General features: G+C 39.2%; 1 protein-coding gene across 6 annotated transcripts in view; it reads right to left on the bottom strand.

Annotated features, from left to right (window-relative positions):
* GORASP2 (golgi reassembly stacking protein 2) overlaps positions 1-25,231 on the bottom strand; it is a 32,517-nt gene that overhangs the window by 6,437 nt on the left and 849 nt on the right. For 2 of the 6 annotated variants that reach the window (XM_012468543.3, XM_012468545.3), the window contains exons 2-7: positions 9,754-9,834; positions 8,377-8,580; positions 7,838-7,924; positions 6,344-6,474; positions 4,062-4,194; positions 2,272-2,395 (exon numbers count right to left, since the gene is read on the bottom strand). In XM_012468543.3, coding sequence (XP_012323966.1) covers positions 2,272-2,395; positions 4,062-4,194; positions 6,344-6,474; positions 7,838-7,924; positions 8,377-8,580; positions 9,754-9,834 — 760 coding nt within the window. Of the gene's footprint in view, positions 1-2,271; positions 2,396-4,061; positions 4,195-6,343; positions 6,475-7,837; positions 7,925-8,376; positions 8,581-9,753; positions 9,835-14,594; positions 14,711-15,165; positions 15,341-22,303; positions 22,427-24,555; positions 24,573-25,231 lie in introns of those variants that run through there. The other 4 variants (XM_064373370.1, XM_064373369.1, XM_012468544.3 and 1 more) reach the window with 4 other exon arrangements.

Here is a 25,231-nt window from a genome sequence, read left to right as displayed (position 1 = left end):
ATCAAAAAGTTTTTTCTCACTTGTTATTATGCTACAACATTTTAGTCTTTTCAAATTTATTTACTCAAAAGTGATGATGTCAATTTTTTTCAGTCTCTTGAGCAATTACTGCTTTATTTACATTTGTCTTTAACAGAAGCCATTTCTCTGCAGTGCCATAAGCCAGGGATATCTGTGCATGTGCTTATAAGACAATACAAGTATAACTACAATGTAATGAGGAAAGATTTAAAATGTCAAAGAGAAACTGGGGCTTGAAGAGACATGTCAACTATCTCCTAAAATCAGAAGAGCATCTGGGGCCAGGCACGGTGGCTCATGCCTGTAATCCCAGCACTTTGGGAGGCTGAGGCAGGTGGATCACCTGAGGTCAGGAGTGCTTTCGAGACCAGTCTGGCCAACAGGGTGAAACCCCGTCTTTACTAAAAATACAAAAAATTAGCCAGGCACAGTGGTGCATGCCTGTAGTCCCAGATACTCAGGAGGCTGAGGCAGGAGAACTGCTTGAACCCAGAGTCAAAAGGTCAGGAGTTTGAGACCAGCCTGGCCAATATGGTGAACCCCATCTCTACTAAAAATACAAAAATTAGCCGGGTGTGGTGGCATGCGCCTGTAGTCCCAGCTACTTGGGAGGCTGATGCAGAGAATCACTTGAACCTGGGAGACGGAGGCTGCAGTAAGCCCAGGTCGTGCCACTGCACTCCAGCCCAGGTGACAGAGTGTGATAAGGGGTACAGGGTTTCTTTTGGTGTGATGAAATATTCTGAAATTGACTGAGGTTATTGGTTGTACAACTCTACAAATACACTAAAAAACACTGGATTGTATACTTTAAGCAGGTGAATTGTATGGTAATATGCAGTAATATGCACTTTATCTTAAGAAAGCAATAAAAAAAATAACAAAATCCCAAAACAAACAAAAAGGACTACATTAGGTAGAACAAGGAATGAAGACAAGGAAGGAGGTCAGGTGCAATGGCTCAAACCTGTAATCCCAGTACTTTGGGAGGCCGAGGAGGGCTGATCACGTGAGTTCAGGAGTTCAAGACCAGCCTGGCCAACACAGTGAAACCCCGTGTCTCCTAAAAATACAAAAATTAGCTGGGTGTGGTGGCACGCGCCTGTAATCCCAGCTACTTAGGAGGTTGAGGCATGAGAATCACTTGAATCGTGGAGGCGGAGGTTGCAGTGAGCCAAGATCGCACCACTGCACTCCAGCCTGGGCAACAAGAGAGAAATTCTGTCTCAAAAAAAAAAAAAAGAAAAGAAAAAAGAAAAGGAAGGAGACAGGCACATGTCCCCTAAGCGAGACTGAGCTCCTCAGAAAGGAGTTCGTACTCACTTTTGCATCTCCAGCGCCTGCTACTTCAGAAACATGCAAACATTTGTTGAGTAACCAGGGCAGTTTAACAGAATTTAAAGTCAGAGTTCTGACTTTACAAGTTGTAGAACCTAAGGAAAGCTCAGGGTCTAAAATATGCAGGAAAGAGATTTAAGCTCCGTATGTATCCACATGGTGATTTAGAACAAGCTTTCACAGCCAGGACCTGTCAACACAGAGTACATATGCAGTTTTCAAGGTACACTGGCATTAATTATTAGAATTCTTTTTTTTTTTTTTGAGACAGAGTTTCACTTTTGTTACCCAGGCTGGAGTGCAATGGCGCGATCTCGGCTCACCGCAACCTCCACCTCCTGGATTCAGGCAATTCTCCTGCCTCAGCCTCCTGAGTAGCTGGGATTACAGGCACGCGCCACCATGCCCAGCTAATTTTTTGTATTTTTAGTAGAGACGGGGTTTTACCGTGTTGACCAGGATCTCGATCTCCTGACCTTGTGATCCACCCGCCTCGGCCTCCCAAAGTGCTGGGATTACAGGTGTGAGCCACCGCGCCCAGCCCTAGAATTCTTTTTTTTGAGACAGAGTCTGGCTCTGTTGCCCAGGCTGGAATGCAGTGGCACAATCACGGCTCACTGCAGCCACAACCTCCAAGGCTCAAGCAATCCTCCCATCTCAGCTTCTCGAGTAGCTGGGACTACAGGCGTACACCACCATACCTGGGTAATTAATTTTTTTTTTTTTTGTAGAGAGAGGGTTCTACCATATTGCTGGTCTTGAACTCCTGAGCTCAGGCAATCCTCCTGCCTTAGCCTCCCAAAGTGCTGGGATTACAGGTGTGAGCCACTGTATCTGGTCAATTTTTAAAATTCTATGCAATAATATTACAAAATAAAATCGACTGAAAACAGAATATATTTTTCTGCACACCTGTACTGAGAACATTACTGACAGCTGGTGGAGTTGAGCTAATAGTAAGTCCAGCCAGACTCTGTTCAATTCCTGTAGTTCCTGGTGGTGACAAAGACGGAGGATTAACTGAGGACAGCTGGACCTTCCAAAAAAAGAGAGAAAAGGAAGATTACTTAAGTTTATTTAAAAGAAAATACAAACATTGGCTCTTACCTGCCCTGTTTGTATCTGAACCAGATACATATTTGGTTCATATACAAGCTGTCACAAGCTTCATCTGGCATGTCTGCCTCCACACATTCCCTCCTAATTTTGGCACATGTCATGGACCATGCACTGTAAGAATCTCTCTGTCCTGTCACTTTTAGTCTTGGGACACATGGCTTCTACCCTGAGTTGCACTCACTGTTCTAGATACTTCCACACTAGGAGAGATTCTACTCTCTCCTCTTTCCTCACCACCTGGAAATCATTTTATTCAGCCTTTAAACCATCACTACTTTCCTTTTCGCTCTGAATTCCCAGCCGGTTTGTTTATTTATTTATTTTAACTTTCCTTGCTCAGGAAAGAAATCAGCTGGAAGTCTTAATACATGATAGACATCGCTTCTCAGCCTTTTGGCTAAGATCAAATGTAATACATGATAGACTTCTCAAGATTTCCAACCTCATGAGTCCATTTAATATTTTCTCATCAGTGAATAAATGTAGCAGCCAGATCTCCACCTTTCAGGAGAAGAAAAAGAAAGGGTCTATAAGGACTCTACAGATGGGTGGTTTCATTTCTGAATAATCCACCTCCTTCAACTCCAGTGTCCTTCGGTACATTCTGAGACAACCTGTATTCCAGCCCCTTCCCTAGCTGCTAGTCACTGTTTCATCTTCTCAGACTACCCAAAGAGGTTCATCTGGGAAAGCCCTGATTATGGTCAGTGGATATGGTGGTTGGGGTCTGAACATGTAACTATATTGGCTCTAGCCATGAGGCAATGGCAGGGATGAAACTTCTCAGCAGCTCCTCTTTCCTTCCTCTAGAACTCAGGATGACCAAATTGCATAGACAAAACCACAGTGGCAACAGCCCTGTCTTTACAACAGCTGCATTTTCTTTTTGGATGTTTGGTTTTTATTTAGTTGTGCAGACAAGAGTTAATTGCCCTGAGGTGCCTTAAGAAACCTCAAAAACCCTGTAAGCTTGCTCAAATATCTTGTTCCTTAAAAAGTCTTCCTTTGATCCTGTAATAGCCCCCTCACTCCCCCCATAACCCCCCCCCAGCAGCACCTTTTCACCCATTCACTCTGCTGACTTGCAATTTGGTATTTGCCCCTGGCAAGTCTCTGAAATTCCTCTTGCCCAGGACATGATTTTTTTCCCACTCTTTTCACCTGACTTCTCTGCAGTACCTGACATGGCTGACTGTGTCCAATTTCCTGAAGCTTTGTTATCCCTCTGGCCTCCTGCTGAGCTTCCTTTGCTAGATCTCTCTCTGCCCATTCAGATTTTCAAGATTCTGACTATAGTCCTCTGGCCCAGCCAGACCCAATCCCTACCAGTACAGGTATCATAACAGCCATTGGGTTACATTACTCTCTCTTTGCTGATGATTCCCAAATCTGCATCTATAGCCCTGTCCTTTTTCCCAAAATCCAGACTCATATAGCTAACGTCTATCTAGGTATTTTGCATGAACCTCAAATTTAACACAATCAATACTTAACTCATCATCTACCCTATCTCATAGTGTTACTGCCATAGACTTGTTTTGGTAAAAACTTCATGATATACTCAGGTAGGAACATTATCTTACCTCTGTAAACCCATCTTTAAGAGGAGTAATAGGTGTGCCAGCCATTTGTCCTGGAAGAGAAATTTTCTTTCCTTCCTCAAATGGGCGTGTAGGTATTCGATGCAAATAACCATATCCAATGCCACATCCTAGGCTATAAAAACATTTTTTTCTTAATGTTGTTATCAATCACAGCTTGTATTTCTTTGAGGATTTTTTTTTTTTTGGCAACTCAAGAGCATAGATTCAAGTTGCCCTGAATATGCACTCCCTTTTTTTTGAGATTTTAAAATATAAAAACAAACAAATTCCATTCTTTTAAGTAATGTCATCTAAGCAGAGGTCTCCTGGACCACCCCATAGAAAACGGCACCCTTTCCTCCACTGTGGATACCACCCTTACTCCTTTATTTTTCAAGCATTCATCACTGTCCAACACACTGCATATTTATTTACTATCTATCTCCCTCAACAAACTGTTAACGTCCTTAAGGGCAGAGACCTTGTCTGTTTACTGCCTTCACAGCTGCTGGCATATGGTAGACACCGATGATTATTTGCTAAATGAATGACATACATACAGCCTTTCCACTGAAGCGCTCTAAGCACTTCTGTATGATGACATCATTTACACATTCCATAGTTCTCCTTCAAAACCTGACACAAATCAGTCATGTATGTTCAACCCAGATTCTATTTCATCCTCCCACTGCTACCAGATGTGATCACATTGCTTCTTTCTAGTCTGATGACTTCCCAACATTCGTTTCTCTTTCCTCTCTTTGTGGAATTACTTCTCTGCTGTTGTGTGCAGTGCTGGTGAGACTGTCAATCAGTCGGCTCTGCCCAAACCAAGGGCAAACCATGGTCAAAGCCAGGCCAATTTCTCTAAAAAAAGTTTCTAAATTGGCCGGGTACAATGTGTACACCTGTAGTCCCAGGTACTCAGGAAGCTGAGGCAGGAGGACTGCTTGACCCCAGGAGTTAAAGGCTACAGTGAACTATGACTGTGCTTCAGTCCAGTTAACAGAGCAAGATCCTGTCTCCAAACAAACAAACAAAACCCTACAATTCTCACTGGACTGGATCTCACATAGATTTAGAGAAATAAAGATTAAATAATTTATATTGATCAATTATGGCCTTTCAGAGGTAGCTGCATTTGAAAACAGGGTGCTTACTGATCAAAGTAATTAAGTGGTAAGAGACAATGCACTTGAGGCAACAGCAAGACTCTGGGCAAACTTAAAGATCATCTAAGAATGAAATTAAGAGAAAGAAGATTTAATAAATGAAATGTGGTCAGCCTCTGAGGAAGGAATAAAAACAGAGGTACAGAAAGACCAAATGCATGGTCAGAGGCAGACTGAGGAAAATGTTCTGTATGGGCCTAGCTAACACAATAGCCAATTGACAGTATTTAACACATCCAAAGGAAAAATGTCTTCCAAAGAATGTAGCAAAATTTAGTCAACATAATTAAAAAAGAAAGAATATGTGATGTTCTTTGCTGTTGGTCTTCATTGTCCACAGGATCTCTTCCTCCAGTTTGATTCCATGCTCACCAGGCATTCTTGTGGTACTAATCTGACCTGGGTGTTCTTCTAACTGGAGAGGGGGTATTTTTCTACTGCAAACTGAAAATTTGCCATTCAAATAAATACAGCAGCTTCTCTGCAAATCTAGTTTATATGAGGAAGTGCCTCTGTAGTGAATAAATTTTGAATGGCTTGAGTAGATCGTATTTCTGGGTGCTTACAAACCTGGGCAATGGACAATAACTTCATCAAGTATTGCCCTAGATAGGCCAGACCCTAGGTGACACATCTATCTTACTTTTCTCAAACTGCACAAGTTGGAATTCTTGTGGCAAAACGCATTCAGCTGGAGAATCTCAGGTAGTGTGGGTAAAGATACGGTGAGCAAATGGAGGCTTTTCCTGCCTGCAGCAACTAAGTTATCCTTTTCCCAGCATAGAACTAAAACTTTTGAAAACACGTGAGAAGTTTCCAAATCCTAGGCTTTTCTGTAATTACTGCTTATGTGCAATCATTCCTCAAATTAAAAAGAAATGCTGTTAGCTCTTAAGTCAGTAAAGAAAAGGACTATAGTACATATAATATGTTCCCTAGATATGTACTTTAAAAAAATGGGTTCCAATATTCTAGGCTAGCTCTTCCCTTTTTAAAGAGGAGTCTTATAATAAACCAGTAATTTCTTTCAAAATAAAAACAACCAATGTTTACAACATATCTGACTGGTAAGTTTAAGTAGTCACAACTTAGTCTAAAAAATGACCTTACCTGCCTTCTCCACCCCACGCAGAATTTGGTGTAATAATCACTTCTCGGCAATTATCAGTGTCTGTGTTATACACATAAAGTTTCAGTGGTTTTGCTTCATGTGTTTCAATAAGGCTGAACAGATCTTCAGACTGCAAAAGCATCACAGGAGAAAAATGTTTTATGTTAACTGTACTTTGGAACAGTGTGTCTCAAACCTGCATACTATCAGACTCACCTGAGAAACCTAAGGAAAAAAATACAGATTCTGGGCCCTGCCCCAGACATAAAAATCACTTCTGAAAACCAATATACCAAGCAGGTTTAATTCAATATATTAATTCAAGCAAGACTACTACATACAAGGCTTTATGCCCAGTTCCTTAAGATCTAGTTGGCACTCAGTACAATTCCTCTATACCCAAGTTCTACATATTCTGCTCTTACTTCCCATTATTAAGACCTGTTTGTCAGGCTGGGCGCAGTGACTCGCACCTATAATCCCAGCATTTTGGGAGGCCGAGGCGGGTGGATCACGAGGTCAGGAGTTTGAGACCAGCCTGGCCAATAAAGTGAAACCTTGTCTCTACTAAAAATACAAAAATTAGTTGGGCGTGGTGGCGGGCACCTGTAGTCCCAGCTGCTTGGGAGGCTGAGGCAGGACAATCACTTTAACCCGGGAGGTGGAGGTTGCAGTGGGCTGAGATTGCACCACTGCACTCTAGCCTGGGTGACAGAGTGAGACTCTATCTTTAAAAAAAAAAAAAAAGACCTGGGCACCTTATTTCTTACTCTCTTTCTCTCTCTCTCTTTTTTTTTTTTTTTTGAGACAGGGTCTCTCTAACTGTTGCTGGGGCTAGAGTGCAGTGGCATGATTTTGGCTCACTGCAGCCTCAACCTCTCAGGTGCAAGTGATCCTTCCACCTCAGCCTCCCAGGTAACTGGGACTATAGGCACGCACCATCATTCCTGGATAATTTTTGTTTTATAGAGACAGGGTCTTACTATGCTGCCCAGACTGGTCTCGAACTCCTGAACTCAAGTAATTCTCCCACCTCTGCCTCCCAAAGTGCTGAGATTACAGGCATGAGCCACTGCACCCAGGCTTTTCTCTCATTTTTGACTTAGCAATGTGTACTTCCACTAGCTAACAGACAAGGAAAAGGATCTAATATAGCTGAACTAATGTTGTCACTGAACAAAAAGGGGAAGAGAAAATGAAATCAATGAACAATTGAAAATGAGAATTTGATTTAGACTTGAGGTATGCAGAGATTTCTGTATTTTATACACAAAATCTGTGCAATTGCCGCACAGTATGTGTTTCTCCTCACAGCTATACCTAATAAGACACCTACCAGATGTTCCATTTAACACCCTGAGGCATAAGTTATGCTTGATCAACAAAGACTGAAATTTTAACTCTAAATGCAAAGCATGCAAATATCTTTCCCAACTCAAACATCAATGAGGAAATTTTATATAGTTTTCACTATTTATAAACACACAAATTACCTCATTCATGACTGTATCTGCTCCAATAATATAATCACTGTGTGGTCTAAGACCTGCCAGTGCTGCAGGAGAATTTGGTTCCACTTCCTAGAATGACAAAAACACACACTAAAATTAATATATATAAAATAATCTAGTTTATATTCTCAATTTTTAATTATATTGATTTTTTAAATCTGTATACTTCTGTCATGCTAGAGATGTGTCAGATGTCAGAAACTATAGAATATATTTTAAACTTCTGAGCATAAAAATTATATAATATTTAACAAATATTTAAAGTATTTTTGTAGCTATCTACTTTAATACATCTTCTTATAATGAACAGATCATTAGAAAAAGTTCTTAAACTTCTACATTTGCTTCTCTTCCTCAACTTAAAAAAAAGTGATCCATATTTAAAAAGGCAATGAATGCTGATTTTTGGCAAAAACTGCCTAATAATATCCTTACAATCTTATTAAGCCAGAAACAACCATTGTTAAAACATCCTTCTACATTGCTTTGTGACCACCAGTAACAGCTCAGTTGATACCTACCAACACATGCCAAACATTTTCATTTGCCCCATCAAAGCTGCAGAAACGAATGCTCACTCCCAATAAGCCCTGGCCACCCCACAGGTTACTTGGTGTAACTGAGGTCTCTCGCAGCTCCAGTGTTTTGCTGCTATAGATAAGCATTTTTACGGGCTTTTCAACATTTGCTTTCAGTAGATCCTTAAGAGTGTCATTGTCTTTATTCTGTGAACACATAGAAATCATATTACCTGGTAAATAAAATTTAATGTTAACTTAAGCATCCAAATGGTTGATTATTATAAGAGTAATAATAATAATAAACATAAATAGAACATTCAACAAAGGTTTCACCAACATTTAAATTTTCCTCCATGTAAAAGAATGTCAAGAAATTAAGAACAACTCTTACGTTAGCAACAACTTGAAACTGACTTTCTTCTAACAGCTCACTATGGATTATAAATTGCAACCCAACATTATTTAGAATGATCCACAGCTTCGATGTGTAAAAAACAAAATATGCCTTAAGAAGTCATATTACTAACGAAGGACTTTGAGTTTAAAAATCTAAAACATTTACTGGGATTAAAGTTTAACTTTGGAACTAATGAAAAGTCAATAAATAAATGTGGATTTGTGCCCTTGTAAAAAAAGAAAAAAAAAGTTTAACTTTGGACTCTATTTCTAAATACATACTTCATTATTTACGAATAGAAAAGAAAGTAGAAACAGTATATTAAACACTTCATTTCATAAACAAAGGTCAGATGTTGGCCTTTATTTATATGTCTGAGATGTTATAAGTAATGAACAAAAACTTTATTACGAAAAAGTTAACCAACCAAGTAACTACTATCACAAGAATTTTCTTTGCCAAGATTATATAATTTCCTTTTCTTAGAACTTTATTATGGGTAAACTTTAAACAATGTATAAAAAGTGGTTTTAATTTTGTACTTTGCAGCATATCTCTCTGTCTGGTTCTAACGTAATTATCTGTATACTGTGAAACTTACTACCAAGAAAACTGAAAAGTTTGAGAGAATTAGATGAAAGAATGAATCTTTCTACTAATCTATTTGTCAACAACTAACAGAAGTCTTACATCTTTAAAAGCAATCTTTTACATGTTAATTATTTCTTTCTGCTTATAAAAATTAAATATTTAACATATAAAAGACTCCTGTGATTCTGGAGACTTCCCTAAGATAATTGGTGGAGCATAAGCTACAATATTCTAGATATTTCAATGTTTATTAATACACGATTATGTCTATAAACTGGCATCACAGTATACATAATGTAACTAATAAACACCCATCTCGGATCATCTGAAAAATTCCATTTTGAGAGATTACAAATACTATAGACAAAACTACAAAAAGTTGAACTTACTAATCTTGAACCATTAATAGAAACAATAAAATCAAAGAAAGGCTCCAATCCAGCCCTATGTCCTGGGGAATTTTCTTGTACCTGCAGAAACAAAAACAACAAAAACAAAAAAATGTAAAGCTTAGGTGAAAATTGTTAAGCCAAATCTCTCTTTTCAGTAAAAATAGACCAATTTCACTGATAATGAAATACAGTACACACTAGTTCTCTCATTTCTCTTAATCTCTCCCAGATAATGACCGTCCAGCTCCCTAAGCTCTACCCGTTCTTTACATTCATCTTCTATTTATATTTTTATTTCTTTGAGACAGACGCTTGCTCTGTTGTCCAGGCTGGAGTGCAGTGGTACAATCTCGGTTCAACTGCAACCTCTGCCTCCCTAATTCAAACGATTCTTGTGCCTCAGCCTCCCAAGTGCCTGGGACTACAGGCGTGCACCACCATGTCCTGCTAATTTTTGTATTTTTTGTGGAGACAGGGTTTTGTCATGCTGCCCAGGCTGGTCTTGAACTCCTGGGCTCAAGCAATCCCTCCCATCTCAACTTTCCAAAGTGCTGGGATTACAGGTGTGAGCCACTGCAGTGGGCCTAGTTCATCTTCTATCCCTCTGTGGTTCTATTTCCACAATACTTTCTCCTTTTTTGAAAGAAAGGGAGTAATTCTCTCAGCAATTAGCACAGGACATAACAGACAGTTAATCATTACAATTAAGTGATAAATTCAAGCAATTATTCCTTGACTACTACTAGCAAGGTACCAGTCAGTTACAAAGTGAAGACAGGCACACAGTCACCTGTGTCAAGTCATTTATAAACTGTTGAGGAACAGGTGAGAAAAGGAAGGGGCAATGGATACACAGCCCTCTAATCACTGTAAGACCAAACAGGTTAAGGGCTTTTCAGTATAAGGTTCTAAGGGAAAGATTAGATTAATTCTGACTGAAGAAGCTTCAGATACAAAAAGTGACACTGAATTGTGCTTTAAAAAGAGGGTAGCTGTAATCCCAGCTACTCAGGAGGCTGAGGCAGGAGAATTGCCTGAACCCAGGAGGCGGAGGTTGTGGTGAGCCGAGATCGTGCCATTGCACTCCAGCCTGGGCAACAAGAGCGAAACTCCGTCTCAAAAAAAAAAAAAAAAAGAGGGTAGAACACTCAAAGGTAAAGATGGTCAAGGGGGTATGAAGGACATCTGAAAATGGACAAAACAATGTGAGTAAACATCCAGAAGCAAGAGTCTGAAGAATGAGGATCATAGCATGTATAGCTAGACAACAGGGTTGTGTGGACAGAAAGAGAGAATTATAGATTTCGAAAACTAGGATTAACCCAGAAATCCTCTAATCCAAGGATCTTAAGAGGTTCTGTGGATGGCTTTAGAAAATACTACAGCTCCTGAAATTACATGCAATCTTTCATATGAATAAGCAGTTTTCAGGGTGAAAACATTGGTGACTTTCATCAGATTCTCAGAGGGTTTCTCCATGACTCCAAGAAGGTTTAAAAACCATGTATTCTGTGCAGTTCTTTTATTTTATGGTTTAAAAAAAATCCCCTATCTTTTTTTTTTTTTAAAAGAATCCTGTATCTTATGATCCCATAGTTGCTTAATGGTGGAAGTGAAACTCATAACTCCATCTTTTAAATTTTTATTTCTTGAGACAGGAGGCTTCCTCTGTTGCCCAGGCTGGAGGGCAGTGACACGATCTCGACTCACTGCAACCTCCACCTCCCAGGTTCAAATGATTCTTGTGCCTCAGCCTCCCAAGTAGCTGGGATTACAGGTGTGTACCACCACCATACCAGCCTTATTTTTTTAACTAATTTTTTTTGTAGACGCAGGGTTTCACTACACTGGCCAGGCTGGTCTCGAACTCCTTGCCTCAAATGATCTGCCCACTTTGGCCTTCCAGTGTGCTGGGATTACAGGTGTGAGCCACTGCACCTGGCCAAGAGTCTATCTTGAAACTATTAGTACAGAAGGCTGGAAAGAAGGGGCAGAGCTAGATTTATTGGCCTTTAAATGGAAGAGTAGGATTACTTTTTTCATAGGTTCATAGACTAAAAAAGATTACTTAGCTTCTCAACAACAGATTGTCAAATTTTCAAAATTTATAGTAAAATGTTAGTAGCTAGTAATAGTAGAAACATGACAAAAAAGCAAATATAATCCACTCTGCATTTTTTTCCAAAATATTTTCCTGTCTAAGGAATTTATATTCTGCTTGATATTATTAAATAATGTCAAAACTATTCCATGGCCAGGCGCAGTGACTCATGCCTATAATCCTGGCACTTTGGGAGGCTGAGGCAGGAGGACTGAAGTCCAGGAGTTTAAGACGAAACTGGGCAATATAGGGAGACCCCTGTTTCTACAAAAAATTAGGCGGGGATGGGGGTGTCCTTCGGTAGTCCCAGCTACTTGGAAGGCTGAGCTGGGAGGATCACATGCACCCAGGAGATTGAGGCTGCATAGAGCCCAGGTCCCATCACTGCACTCTGGCATAGGCAACAGGGCAAGACCCTGTCTCAAAACAAAACAACAACAACAAAACCTATTCCACAGAACAAAAGTTTGCGTTGATATTTATAGGCTGATTTTCTATATTAGTCCAAATCTATACTCAGTTTTGCAAATACCAACAGCAAATGACAGATACATATTCAACCATACATAAAGCTGCAGTTACAACAGTAACAAGGCATTTTAATACTTTCAAAATGGAACACAGATTGTTCCTAAAATACATCCCTCTAATACCAATGTCAATCAAAATTGTTCATTACCTCTTAATGTTACCTTTTATTTATTTTAAGCCAAATTACAGTATCATTGTCTCAGAAGTAGAACTAGATATTCTTTTGTCACAGTATAGTTGTCCTATATAGATGGTTCAATGTTTAAGTCCCTAAAACTGTTTGATCATGTTTTTATGTTTTCCTGCAAATTTGGGATCAAATCATTTTTGTAAATTAAATAAGTTAAATATCAAAGGAATTTATTATTTAAAGGTGTTCAGTTTCTTATTCTTCCTTTTTTTTCTTTTTTTTTGAGACAGGGTCCCACTCTTGCTCAGGCTGTAGTGTAGTGGTACATTCATAGCTTACTCCTGGCCTCCTGAGTAGCTGGGACTACATGTGTGCACCCCTATGCTCAGGTGATTTTTAAATTTTTTGCACTGCACCATCATGCTTGGCTAATTTTTAAATTTTTCATAGAGATGAGGGTCTTGCTATGTTGCCAAGGCAGGTCTTGAACTCCTGGTCTCAAGTGATCCTCCCTTCTCAGCCTCCCAAAGTACTAGGATGACAGGGGCAAGTCACCACACCCAGCTTTTAGTCTCTGCATACTCAGTTTTCTAAAATGGGGGTGATTTCATACTCTATATGTTATCAAAGAAAATGTCTAGGACTCAAAATAGCATTTTTTCTCAAATGGCAACTCTGAAAGGTGGAGTAGTGGCTGCCTGGAGTTACAAGAAAAGTGAGGTCATGTCACAGTTATTTGGGACAGAGTCAGATCAACTAGATGTGAAACGCCCATTAGGTGGTTATCAATTAAACATAAAAGGCCTCAGGTGTGAAAAGGGATGACCAGCACAGATCCTTAGTCGCCTCCTCAGAGTGGAGTTTCTCATTTAATAAAGCCCACATCTCATCATCTAATTCTCTGAATCTGAGTGTTTCCAAATAACTATTAATAGCATTTTATCTAGAACCCAACTAGGTCACTGATCAATTTCAGACTTTGCCACTGAGACTGCCAGAAGTTTACCTTTTAGTTAAAAAGAGCTAAAGATAGCACTTTTATAACGTAATCACTCATTTAGAAAGCTGACCCTACATACTGATTCTTATCAGGCCATCCTTAGAAAGTTTAAACTTTAGAGTATAAAGTTTAAACTATTTGTCTGAAATGGAAATTTTCCAATATCAGAAGTATTCTTCCTATAATTCAAAAAGGATTCAATAGCTAAATTTGAATTCTAAAATAAACTTGATCCTTTCCCTAACTCTATTTTCCCATTTCATTTGTTACTAACATCGATTTCCTTTCTGTTTCTAATGGCCCTTGAAATTAATTTCTTTCCTAAATTTATTTACATCATTAGTATCTGCACAATTACATCAGGTAGCTATCTTAATTATTGCTAGGAAGCTAGCAGAGGGTGCCTCAGAAAAATGCTCTCTTTGACCCTAATATACCCAAAGGAAATTTCCTATATTTTGTAGCGTAGAAAATATGATCTACAACATAGCAAACCAAACACTAACACAGGTTAAGTTTCTCTTGCAATGTTATCCACTGACAAGAATCTTCTGGCACCTAATCTCTCAAGCATCAGATTGCCACTTCAATACTTTCTATCCCCTATGAGATCTCCTGATTATTAATTTATCTTCTGCTTTCTTCAAGTCATCTTAACTAAAAGTCTATATATACTTGGCTCTACAGACCATTTAACATCTATTACTGGGCCAAATAGCATAGCAATTTAAGATGAACAGGTTAAATTTGTAAACTTAATAATTAAGGCCAGGCACAGTGGCTCACACTTGTTATCCCAGTACTTTGGGAAGCAGAGGCAAGAGGACCTCATGAGGCTAGGAGTTCAAGACCAGCTTTGGCAACAAAGTGAGACTCTATTTCTACAGAAATTTTTTTTTTTTTTTTTTTAAAGACAGGGTTTCACCATGTTGATCAGGCTGGTCTTGAACTCTCGACCTCAGGTGATCCGCCTGCCTTGGCCTCCAAAGTGCTTGGATTACAGGCGTGAGCCGCCACGCCCGGCCCTGTTTCTACAAATTTTTTTTAAAGAATCAGCCAGGTGTAGTGGCACGTGCCTGTAGTCTCAGTTACGCAGGAAGCTAAGGCAGGAGGTCAGCTTGAGCCCACGAGGTTGAGACTATAATGAGTCATGATCACACCACCGCACTCCAGCCTGGGCATCTTGAGAGCAAGACTCCATCTCAAATATAAATAAATAAATAAGATTTTATAAGATTATATACAGTGAAAAAAAAAATACACTTTTAGAGCCAGATGGGAGTTGGTTTCAAGCCATGATTTCGTCCACTTATTAGCTGCATGAGCTAGGTAATGTTTATTTACCACTCTGGGCCTCAATTTTCTTATTTGTAAGTAAGGGATAATGCCATCCACTTCACAAGAATGTTGTAAAAATTCAATGAGTTAAGTTTATGAAATCCCTAGTTAAGTCTCAAGCCTATGATAGAAGCCCAAGAAACTTTACGCTCATCCTCTTAACTCTGCAACCACCACCTGAGCGTAAATCTTTATAGTTAACCAATTACTAGACAAGACATTATTTTTGCAACCATGTTAAATACCTCTTACTCTTAAAAAGAAAAAAAATAAGACTTGTAAAAGTGTTAGCAGGAAAGAGAGACAAACCAGTTTTTCAAATGTTGCCTCCCACAAATCAATTCCAGATGGATGGTAGATCTAAAGGTCAAGGGTAAAACAATAAACCCTGTAGAGAAAAACATAAAGAATATCTTTCAGACCTTTAAGTTTGTAAAGGCTTCCTAAACTGGACACAAAATGCACTCACCATCAACTAAAAAAAATTGACAAAGTGAACTACATTAAGAACTTCTGCTCATCAAAAGGTATAATTAAGAAAGCAAAAAGATATAATACATATCCAACAAAGGATCTGTATCCAGAACAAATCCTGAACTACTATAAACCACTAAGAAAGATGGACAATAAAATCATGAGATCCCATTTCTTGTCCACTGGAATGGCCACAATTAAAAAGAGAGTAACAAGCACTGGCAAGGATGTGGAGAAAATGGAACACTCACACATTTGCTGGTGGCAATGTAAAATGGTATAGTTGCTGTGGAAAACAGTTTGGCAGATCCTCAAAATGTTACACACAAAGTTATCACATGATCCAGCAATTCCACTCCATGTACACAAACAACCAAGTAAAATGAAAATATATCTCCATGCAAAAACCTGTACACAAATTTCCTAACAGCATTATTCAAAATATCCCCAAATTAAAAACAGCCCAAATGTCCCCCAACTGATAAATGGATAAACAAGATGTAGTATACCCATAAAAAGGATGAAGCACCAATGCATGCTGTGACATGGATAAGTCTTGAAAACATTATGCTAAGTAAAAGAAGTTAGTCACAAAAGACCACATATTGTTTAATTCCTTTAATGTGAAATGTCCACAACAGACAAATCCATAGAGACAGAAAGCAGAGTAGCTGTCATAAGGGATTGTGGGTGGAAGAATGGGGGAATGGATAATAATACATATGGGTTTCTTTCCAGAGTAATAAACAGATTCTGGAATTAGGCAGTGGTGATGGTTGCACAACTCTATGAACATACTAAAATCCAACCAAATTGTATACTTTAAAAGTCTGAACTTTCTGGTATGCAACTCATATCACAATAAAGTTGCTTAAAACAGAAAAAAGACAACCCAAAAGAGAACTGGGGAAAAGATTTTAGCAGACACTAAACAAAATAGGATGCTGAAGTGATCAATAAATATGGAAATGTGCTCAACTTCAATGGTCATCAAGGAAATGCAAATTAAAACCACAATGCAATGCTACCACATACCTATCAGAATGACCAAAATTAAAAAGATGAAAAATATTAAGTGTCAGTGAGAATGTAGAACATTTAGAAACCTCAATTACTGCTGGCTGGAATGCAAACTAGTAAATGACTTGGCAGTATCTATTAATATTGAAAATATGCACCCCTTTTGACCATATATTCCAGCCTTAAGTATATATCCAACAGAAATGGGTATACACTTTTCTAAAAGAAATACATGATAATGTTCATAGTAGCACTATTTGTAAAAGCCCCAAACTGAAAACTACAAAAATGTCTATCAACAGGTTAATAACTATTGGCATATTCTCTCAATGGCACCAAATACATTAATGATGTGAAAGGTCTACTATCATATACATGAATAAATCTCACAAGCAATATTTGAGCAAAAGCAGCCAGACACAAAGGAGTACCCAGTACATGGCTCCCCTTATACAAAGTACAGGAACAGGCTAAACTAATCTTTGCTTTAGAAATCAGGATACTATTCACCCTGCAGAGATGGAGGTGTGCAGGATGTCACTGGAAAGGGATGAGGCTGGTTACATAAGTGTGTTGTTTGTGCAAATTCACCAAGCTGTACACTTGTGTGCATTCTTTTAATATAAAGTCTTAAGAGATGCTCCCTGCATCAAAACAAGTATATCGATGTTGTACTTTTTCCAATGCTTTTTTTTTTCCCCAATTCTTCTTAAGGCCACACGATTTACTTTGACAATTAAGAAGCATAATAAAGCAGCTGAAAATACAAAAGTGCAATTATGCTTACAAAATAATTATTATAAAAAGATATATTACCAAAACATGGACAGGTAAAAGAAATTATGAACACACTTAACTTGCACTTGTAAGAGTTCAAACTATACATCTGAGGTTAGCTTACGAAATAAAAATCACAGCAGCATGAAAGAAATGCTTCTCTCCTAACACTCTAGAAAAAATTGCTGCAATAAACAAGATGATATTTGCTACACAATTTTTACCCCTCAACAAACAAAAATGAGAAGCTTATGATGAAACTGCACAGTAAAGAGACATTTCCATTACGTAAAAAGAAATCTGCATCAATGATTAGAAGCTGGATTTTTAAATCACCAACTTTACAGAAATAATCCCTAAAGTGGTGTCATTCAACTACTGTGAATGATTTCAGTAGGTTCTGAAATCCATTTAGTGTGTCACAACAGACATACTAAATCCATTTAGTGTGTCACAACAGACACACTGAATGTGTATCTATTGTGTATCAGAATAGAAAATTTGTCAAAAATTCATGATATAATGAAGGCTTATATTCTTCATGAAATGCAGTATGTACTGGTTGCAGTGAAAATATGTTTTCTGTTTTGAGCTATAATAAAAATAAAGTTTAGAAAAGCTGTCCTACAAGATACCATTAACACTTTTACTCCATCAAGTTCCAGGTAAAAAAAAAAAAAGCAATTAACTTTTTGACTTTTCCCTCCACTTCTGATCCCGGATCATTAAAAGTTTTTACCAGGCCGGGCGCGGTGGCTCACGCCTGTAATCCCAGCACTTTGGGAGGCCGAGGCGGGTGGATCACGAGGTCAAGAGATCGAGACCATCCTGGTCAATATGGTGAAATTCCGTCTCTACTAAAAATACAAAAAATAAGCTGGGCATGGTGGCGCGTGCCTGTAATCCCAGCTACTCAGGAGGCTGAGGCAGGAGAATTGCCTGAACCCAGGAGGCGGAGGTTGCGGTGAGCCGAGATCGCGCCATTGCACTCCAGCCTGGGTAACAAGAGTGAAACTCCGTCTCAAAAAAAAAAAAAAAAAAGTTTTTACCAGATTTAGCCTAAACTTTATTTTCCTTTTCTTTTCTTTTAACATACAGACCTAACTACTGCTTTCCAGTGAAGGATGCATCTCTTCTTCTAGGATTAAGAGTATTCAAACACTACTACTTATGGTAGGTTTGGGTCACTTCACATTAAACTCTTTTTCTCTTTAATTCTTCACTTGGAGGAGGGAGGAATGGTAGAGTAAGAGGGAAGAAGTGTTTGGGTGGAGTTGGGGGTCAGGAGGCATTCTCACAACTGCACTGGTCTTTGAATTTCAGGTGAGGTATACAGACCTGCTACCTCAAAGCAACAAAGAAAGGAAACCACAAGGCAACTTGCTGCACAGATACATCACCAGACTATGTATTTCATTAGGTGATATACAAAGATACACTTATCCACGTTTCTGGTGGATAGGTTAATTATTTTCCTTAAGTTTTCTAACAATTAAAATTTTACCACAACATTGGCTTACTAGAGTGTATAACTGTCTCCTTTTTATTACTGTACCATATATTCCTTTCCACACATAAAATGTGTTAAGAAAAGCTTAACACATAAAATGTGTGGAAAGCCCCGTTGCATGACTATCTACATATACCATCATCTCCTCTAACACTCTCTCTTTTGTGCTGCTTTTAAAAATGGTAGAGATGTTAAACAAGACTAGAAAATAAAAATTCAATCCAAGCAATACCTAAATGATGACCCACTTCAACTATAAACATAAATCCTCATGTTCTATATGTGTGCATAGGTGATCAAAATGATGGGAGAAGATCTGGGAATGTGATATAACAAAAAATAAACCCTAAATCCTCCACAGTTATAATAGGCATTTTTTTTTAGTGGGGGAGGGTGAGGGAGCTATAGCAGTCCCTGATATCTGCAGGGGATATGTTCCAAGACCCCCCCATGGATGCTTGAAACTGCAGAGTACCAAACCCTACATATACTGTACTACGTTTTTTCCCATAGACAAATACTTATGATAAAGTTCAATTTATAGGCTAGGCACAGTAAGAGATTAACAATGATAACTAATAAGAAAATAGAAACATTTACCACTTATAAACTGTTCATTTCTGGAATTTTCCATCTAATATTTTTGGACCTCAGTTGACCAAAGGTAACTGAAACCACAGAAAGTCAAACTGTGAATAAGGTGCGACTACTGTATTCTGTGTCTGCAGATGGGTAACTTTCCTTATTTGAGTCTTGACACAAATGTATAGTAAATAATTTTGCAGTAGACTAGAAGAGTTCAAGCCTCACCTGCTAAAACAATGTCTCCACACGTTCTTCCTAAATAAAGCAAATTGTGTGTTCTCCTGAAACCAACCCTAACATAATTTTTAACATTCAAGCAGTTTAAAATAAAATTCTAATGGCAATTAAAAGGAAATAAAAACCCATTATTGCATAATAGCTTTCTAGAGAAGATCTGTACATTAGAAAAATAACATTGGAAGAAATTGAAGTATGCTCTAAAAGAAGCAAAGACTCTGACAACTTCTTAATGGATTTCTTTAAACTTTTCTTTACGCTTTTCTTCAAATAACTTAGGTATTTGTTGTTTAGGGAAAGAACACTTGCTGTGTGACCTTGGGCAAATTAGATTAGCATCTCTGTGCTTCTTTTCTTGTTTTTGTTTTTTTTGAGACAGAGTTTCACTCTTGTTGCCCAGGCTGGAGTACAGTGGCTCAATCTCAGCTCACTGGAACCTCTGCCTCCTGGGTTCAAATGATTCTCCTGCCTCAGCCTCCCAAGTGGCTGGAATTACAGGCACCCGCTATCACGCCTGACTAATTTTTTGTATTTTTTTTTAGCAGAGACGAGGTTTCACCATATTGACCAGGCTGGTCTCAAACTCCAACCTAAGGCGATCCATCTGCCTGGGCCTCCCAAAGGGCTGGGATTACAGGCGTGAGCCACCACACTTGGCCTGTGCTTCTTTTCTTTAGCTGCAAAAATGAGGAGGCTAACTAGGTAATCTGTAAACCTGAATGACCCATCATGAAATAAGACTAACTGCTGCTAAGCTATCTATAGATTCTACAATGAAGAAAATCAAATACGGCAAGATCATTTAAATCACATAGACTCAGCCATTTTAATGTGTGTAGTAACACTTCAGCAATGCAATGAAAAGGATATTGGTACTCCCCATTTAAAATTAAAAAACAATTGCCTTAAAAATGAGGATAGGAGAAAATTAACCAGCACCATTTATGTGTGTAAGTAGATGACTAAAATTAATGGGTCATATTTGACCTCACACTTACATTTTAAACAGCAGTTAAGTACAGGTTAGGTACATAGACAAAAATAACTATTGCTTAAATAAAAATAGTACTAAAAATGTTTACAAGAACTGTAGAACATTTCAGCTAATATTGTCTTAACAATACTGGTTCTACACAATAATGCAAATGTTAGTAATAAAGGCATCAGCTAACATTTGAATCCTCACCACATTCCACATTCTAAGTTATGTGCTTTACATGGAATATCACATTTAATCCTCAGGATAATCAAGGAGGTAGACAGTGTTATTTTAAGAAAGAGATTTAATAGTGCTCAATTGTTTTATGTTCATATATAGTATCTAATGTGGTTTTTAGTGGAAGAGGTGGAAGTGGCTCTGCTATTACCCGTACTTTTCAGATACAAAGACTGAAGCTTTTCAAAGCAGTTCAAAGGGTTGCCCGAGGAACTAGAATAAAGTGATAGGGCTGGCACTAGAATCCAGTTCCCAAAGTGGTCTCTGTTAGTTGACTATGATAGTTTCTCAATGTACTCATGTCCACAAAGACAACAAGATTCTTTCCTTCCTGCTTTATTTTTTTAGAGACAGGATCTCACTTTGCTGCCCAGGCTGGTCTCAAACTCCTGGGCTCAAGTATTCCTCCCGCCTCAGCCTCCTGAGTACCTAGGACTACAGGCACATGCTACAAAGCCTGGATTTTATGTTTAATTAATTAATTAGGGCAAGTATGTGGCTCACAGCTATAGTTCCAGCACTTTGGGAGACTAAAGCAGGAGGCTCACTTGAGCCCAGGAGTTTGAGACCAGCCTGGGTAATGTGGTGAGACCTTGTCCCTTCAAAAAAAATCAGCCAGCTGTGATGGCATGCACCTGTAGTCCCAACTACTTGGGAGGCTAGGGAGGGAGGATTGCTTGAGCCCATGAAGTCGAGGATGCAGTGAGCTGGGATTGCGACACTGCACTCCAGCCTGGGCAACAGAGCAAGACCAGGTTTCTTAAGGTTTTTTTTTTTTTTTTTTGAGATGGAGTCTCACTCACTCACCTAGGCTGCAGTGCAGTGGCGCTACCTCAGTAACCTCCACCTCCAGAGTTCAAACCATTCTCCTGCCTCAGCCTCCTAAGTAGCTGGGACTACAGGCATGTGCCACCATACCCGGCTAACTTTTGTATTTTTAATAGAAACGGGGTTTCACCATGTTGGCCAGACTGTTCTCGAACTCCTGACCTCAGGTGATCCACCCGTCTTAGCCTCCCAAAGTGCTGGGATTACAGGCATGAATCACCACACCCAGCCTTAAATTAAAAAAAAAAATTTAATCAATTAATTAATTTTAGAGATGCTGCTCTATTACCCAGGCTGGAGTGCAGTGGCATGAGCAGAGCTGGCTGCAGCCTCAAACTCCTGGGCTCTTTCATAAAAAAGTGACATTTTTGTTTTTATTGAGACAGGATCTCATTATGTTGCCCAGGGTTGTCTTAAACTCTTGGTCCCCAACTCAACTCAGTCTCCTGATTGGAGTAGCTGGGATTACAGGTGCATACTGTGCCCAGCTCAAGCATTCTTATTTCTGACAATGTGCTTGAGTGATCTCTCATTGATGCTTAAAAGACAGAGAAAAAAAAACCCCAGCATAATTCTCTTCATGCGACAGTAAATTTATCTGCAATGCCAACAGGGAAATATACAGTCTCTCAGAGTAACTACTTTGGACCAGGTGTGGTGGCTCACACCTTTAATCCCAACACTTTGGGAAGCCAAGATGAGAGGATTGCTTGAGCACAGGAGTTTAAGACCAGCTTGGGCAACATAGAAAGACCTTGCTAAAACAAATTTAAAAATTGGTTAGGTGTGGCAGCACGTACCTATAAGCTACTCAGGAGGCTGAGATGAAGGGATTGCTTGAACCCAGGAGTTCAAGGCTGCAGTGGGCTATGACCACACCATGACACTCCAGCTAGGCGACTGAGAGAGACCTTGTTTCAAAAAACAAAAAAGTCACAGTTTCTAAAGCACATACCAAACTTTATAAATAAATATGTCCTAGTTTACATTAATACTTTATTAGTGAACCAATCAATATATATAATCCTTTCAGTAGAATATTAAAGCCAGCAAAATGAACACACTGATGTTAATGGTTATTTTAAGCTCAATTTTTATAAAATTTTCAGAGGAATTATTAAAAAGCCCTGTTCGTATCTGATCCAGAAGGCAGGAGAATCAATGCTGAGCAGATCTCCCCCAGTGAGAATCCTGAAGATTATTAGTGCAGGCATTAAAACAGACCTCATCATATAAGTATGAAAGCTTACACAGGCCGGGTGCAGTGACTCATGTCTGTAATCCCAGCACTTTGTGTGAGGCTCAGGTGGATGAATTGCTTGAATTCAGGAGTTTGAGAACAGCCTGGGCAACATGGCAAAACCCAGTCACCACCCAAAATACAAAAAATTAGCTGGGCATGGTGGTGTGTGCCTGTAGTGCCAGTGACTCAGAAGGCTGAGATGGGGGAGGATCACTTGAGCCCAGGAGGTGGAGGCTGCAGTGGGTGGAGATTGTGCTACTGTACTCCAGCCTAGAGACAGACCCTGTCTCAAAAAAAAAAAAAAAAAAGGAGAGGGGGGAATTGTTGGGGGTGCTGGGTGCAGTGGCTCACACCTGTAATCTCAACGCTTTGGGAAGCTGAGGTGGGAGGATCACTTGAGGTCAGAAGTTCTAGACCAGCCTGGCCAACATGGAAAAATCCTGTCTCTTCTAAAAATACAAAAATTAGTTGGGGGTGGTGGTGCATGCCTGTAATCCCAAGTATTTGCGAGGCTGAGGCAGGAGAATCACTTGAACTTGAGAGGCAGAGGTTGCAGTGGGCCAAGATCACACCACTGCACTCCAGCCTGGGTAATAGAGCAAGACTGTCTCAAAAAAACCAAAGTGTATATAAACAACATGATACTACTAATTTGTTCAAGGCCTATTAATATCAGGAAAAGTTTATGTTCGATGATACAATTCCTGCAATTGTCTCAAGGTTTATATACATTATATTCCATGGCTTTAATAAACTGAGATATCCTGATTCCTACATCTGAAAGCAATTTCAAAGAATGTTTATTAAACAACTTCTGGGCCTTTCATTAGAAAAGATCAATTTTGGGCTGGGTGCTGTAGCTCACGCCTGTAATTCCAGCACTTTGGGAGGCCGAGGCAGGTGGATCACCTGAGGTCAGCAGTTTGAAACCAGGCTAACCAATATGGTAAAACCCCGTCACTACTAAAAATACAAAAATTAGCTGGGCATAGTGGCAGGCACCTGTAATCCTAGCTACTCGGAAGGCTGAGGCAGAAGAATTGCTTGAACCTGGGAGGCAGAGGTTGAAGTGAGCCGAGATTGTGCCACTGCATTCCAGCCTGGGCGACAGAGTGAGACTCCATCTCAAAAAAAAAAAAGGAGAGATCAATTTTCGGTGCAGGGTCAGACTCTTCAGGTGGTTTCCCAATTATAACTTTATATTCAGAAAACAATCCCAAAAGACCACTGTTTTCTTTTTACACATTCTTTCCAGAACGAGTGAGAAGGGAGCCAGAGTGAGATTTCTGTGTTAGGGTATGAGGTCCTAAACTAGATTACTATTTTAAAGCTCTCTTTAATAAAAGTCTAAGTAAATAAGAATTATTTAATCATGTGCAACATTAATGCTCCAGATGCAGATTGGTAACTAAGGTTGTCCCTAGTGTTTCTAAAAATCAGATTTATAGATTAATAACACATCTGCACTACTGAATATGTATGAACCCTGATTTACTTGAGTGCACTCACATAAAGAAAATACAAACTTGTTTTATGTCGGAATGAAGTCATTAAGTTGGAATCCTTTTGATGTGTATGGCTTTCTTTCAAACACTCCAGATTTTTTTTTTTTTTTTTTTTTTTGCTTATTAACACTAATGTGTTTTACTGAGTTTCCCTGAGTGCATGTATTATAAAAATATCACGAATCCCCAAGGATTCATGACCACAATCAGCCACTGTGAGAAACAGGTGGTAATACTGGGTAACACTCCAGGGTAGAGAACTCAAAATCAGACCAGATAACAGAAAGAAAAGCACAGCTTTCACCTCACATCTGGGAACTGACAATTCTCCTTCCAATTCCTCTCTTAGTGTGGCACTTGGGGGTTTGGTTAGCTGAAGGGGATAGAAAGAAAATACGGTTTATTTATAGGCTCCCTTTTCCTTTTGGAAAAATACAAAAATCACTCTTTCCTACCAAGAGTATGGCTAGAGGAGGGATTTTTAGTGTAATGGAAAGGCAATAGACAGGATAATCCTGAAGATGAGAAAGATATCTGTCTCAGCCTTATCACCCAGCAGCTGGACAATTTAAGAATGTTGTCTCAGGTAAAACATGGGACCCAGGGTAGGAAATGAAGGTAGCACCAGGAAATGCACTCTATTTTCAGAGAAAACGTTCTTGCCTGTGAGGAGCTAATATTGAGTGACACTCTATTACACCCCTAAATGGCGCTACACGCTGGGGACACTCTGTTGACAGTTCATCATGTTAACACTCACACAGGTGTCACAGCACACGACCATCAGTGCTACTTCTAAAGGCACCGGGTTCCATGAGGAAAAGACCACCTGCTTTGTACCACGCAGGCCCAGGCCGTTCACAGGTAGGGGCTTAGCTAACGTCTTTTCAGATACTATGTTTCTCTGTGTGCTGCTGGCAGCTAAGCTAGGGTTGCTTTCCTTTATATACTCGGATTTTTTTTTTTAAACACTCCTCTGC

This window comes from Aotus nancymaae, unplaced genomic scaffold (genome assembly GCF_030222135.1).
Source record: "Aotus nancymaae isolate 86718 unplaced genomic scaffold, 86718_ANA_hifiasm-v0.15.2.pri h1tg000008l, whole genome shotgun sequence".
Classification (NCBI taxonomy): domain Eukaryota; kingdom Metazoa; phylum Chordata; class Mammalia; order Primates; family Aotidae; genus Aotus; species Aotus nancymaae.
Note: the sequence above shows the minus strand (reverse complement) of the source record. Positions and strands in the feature narration are given on the sequence as shown.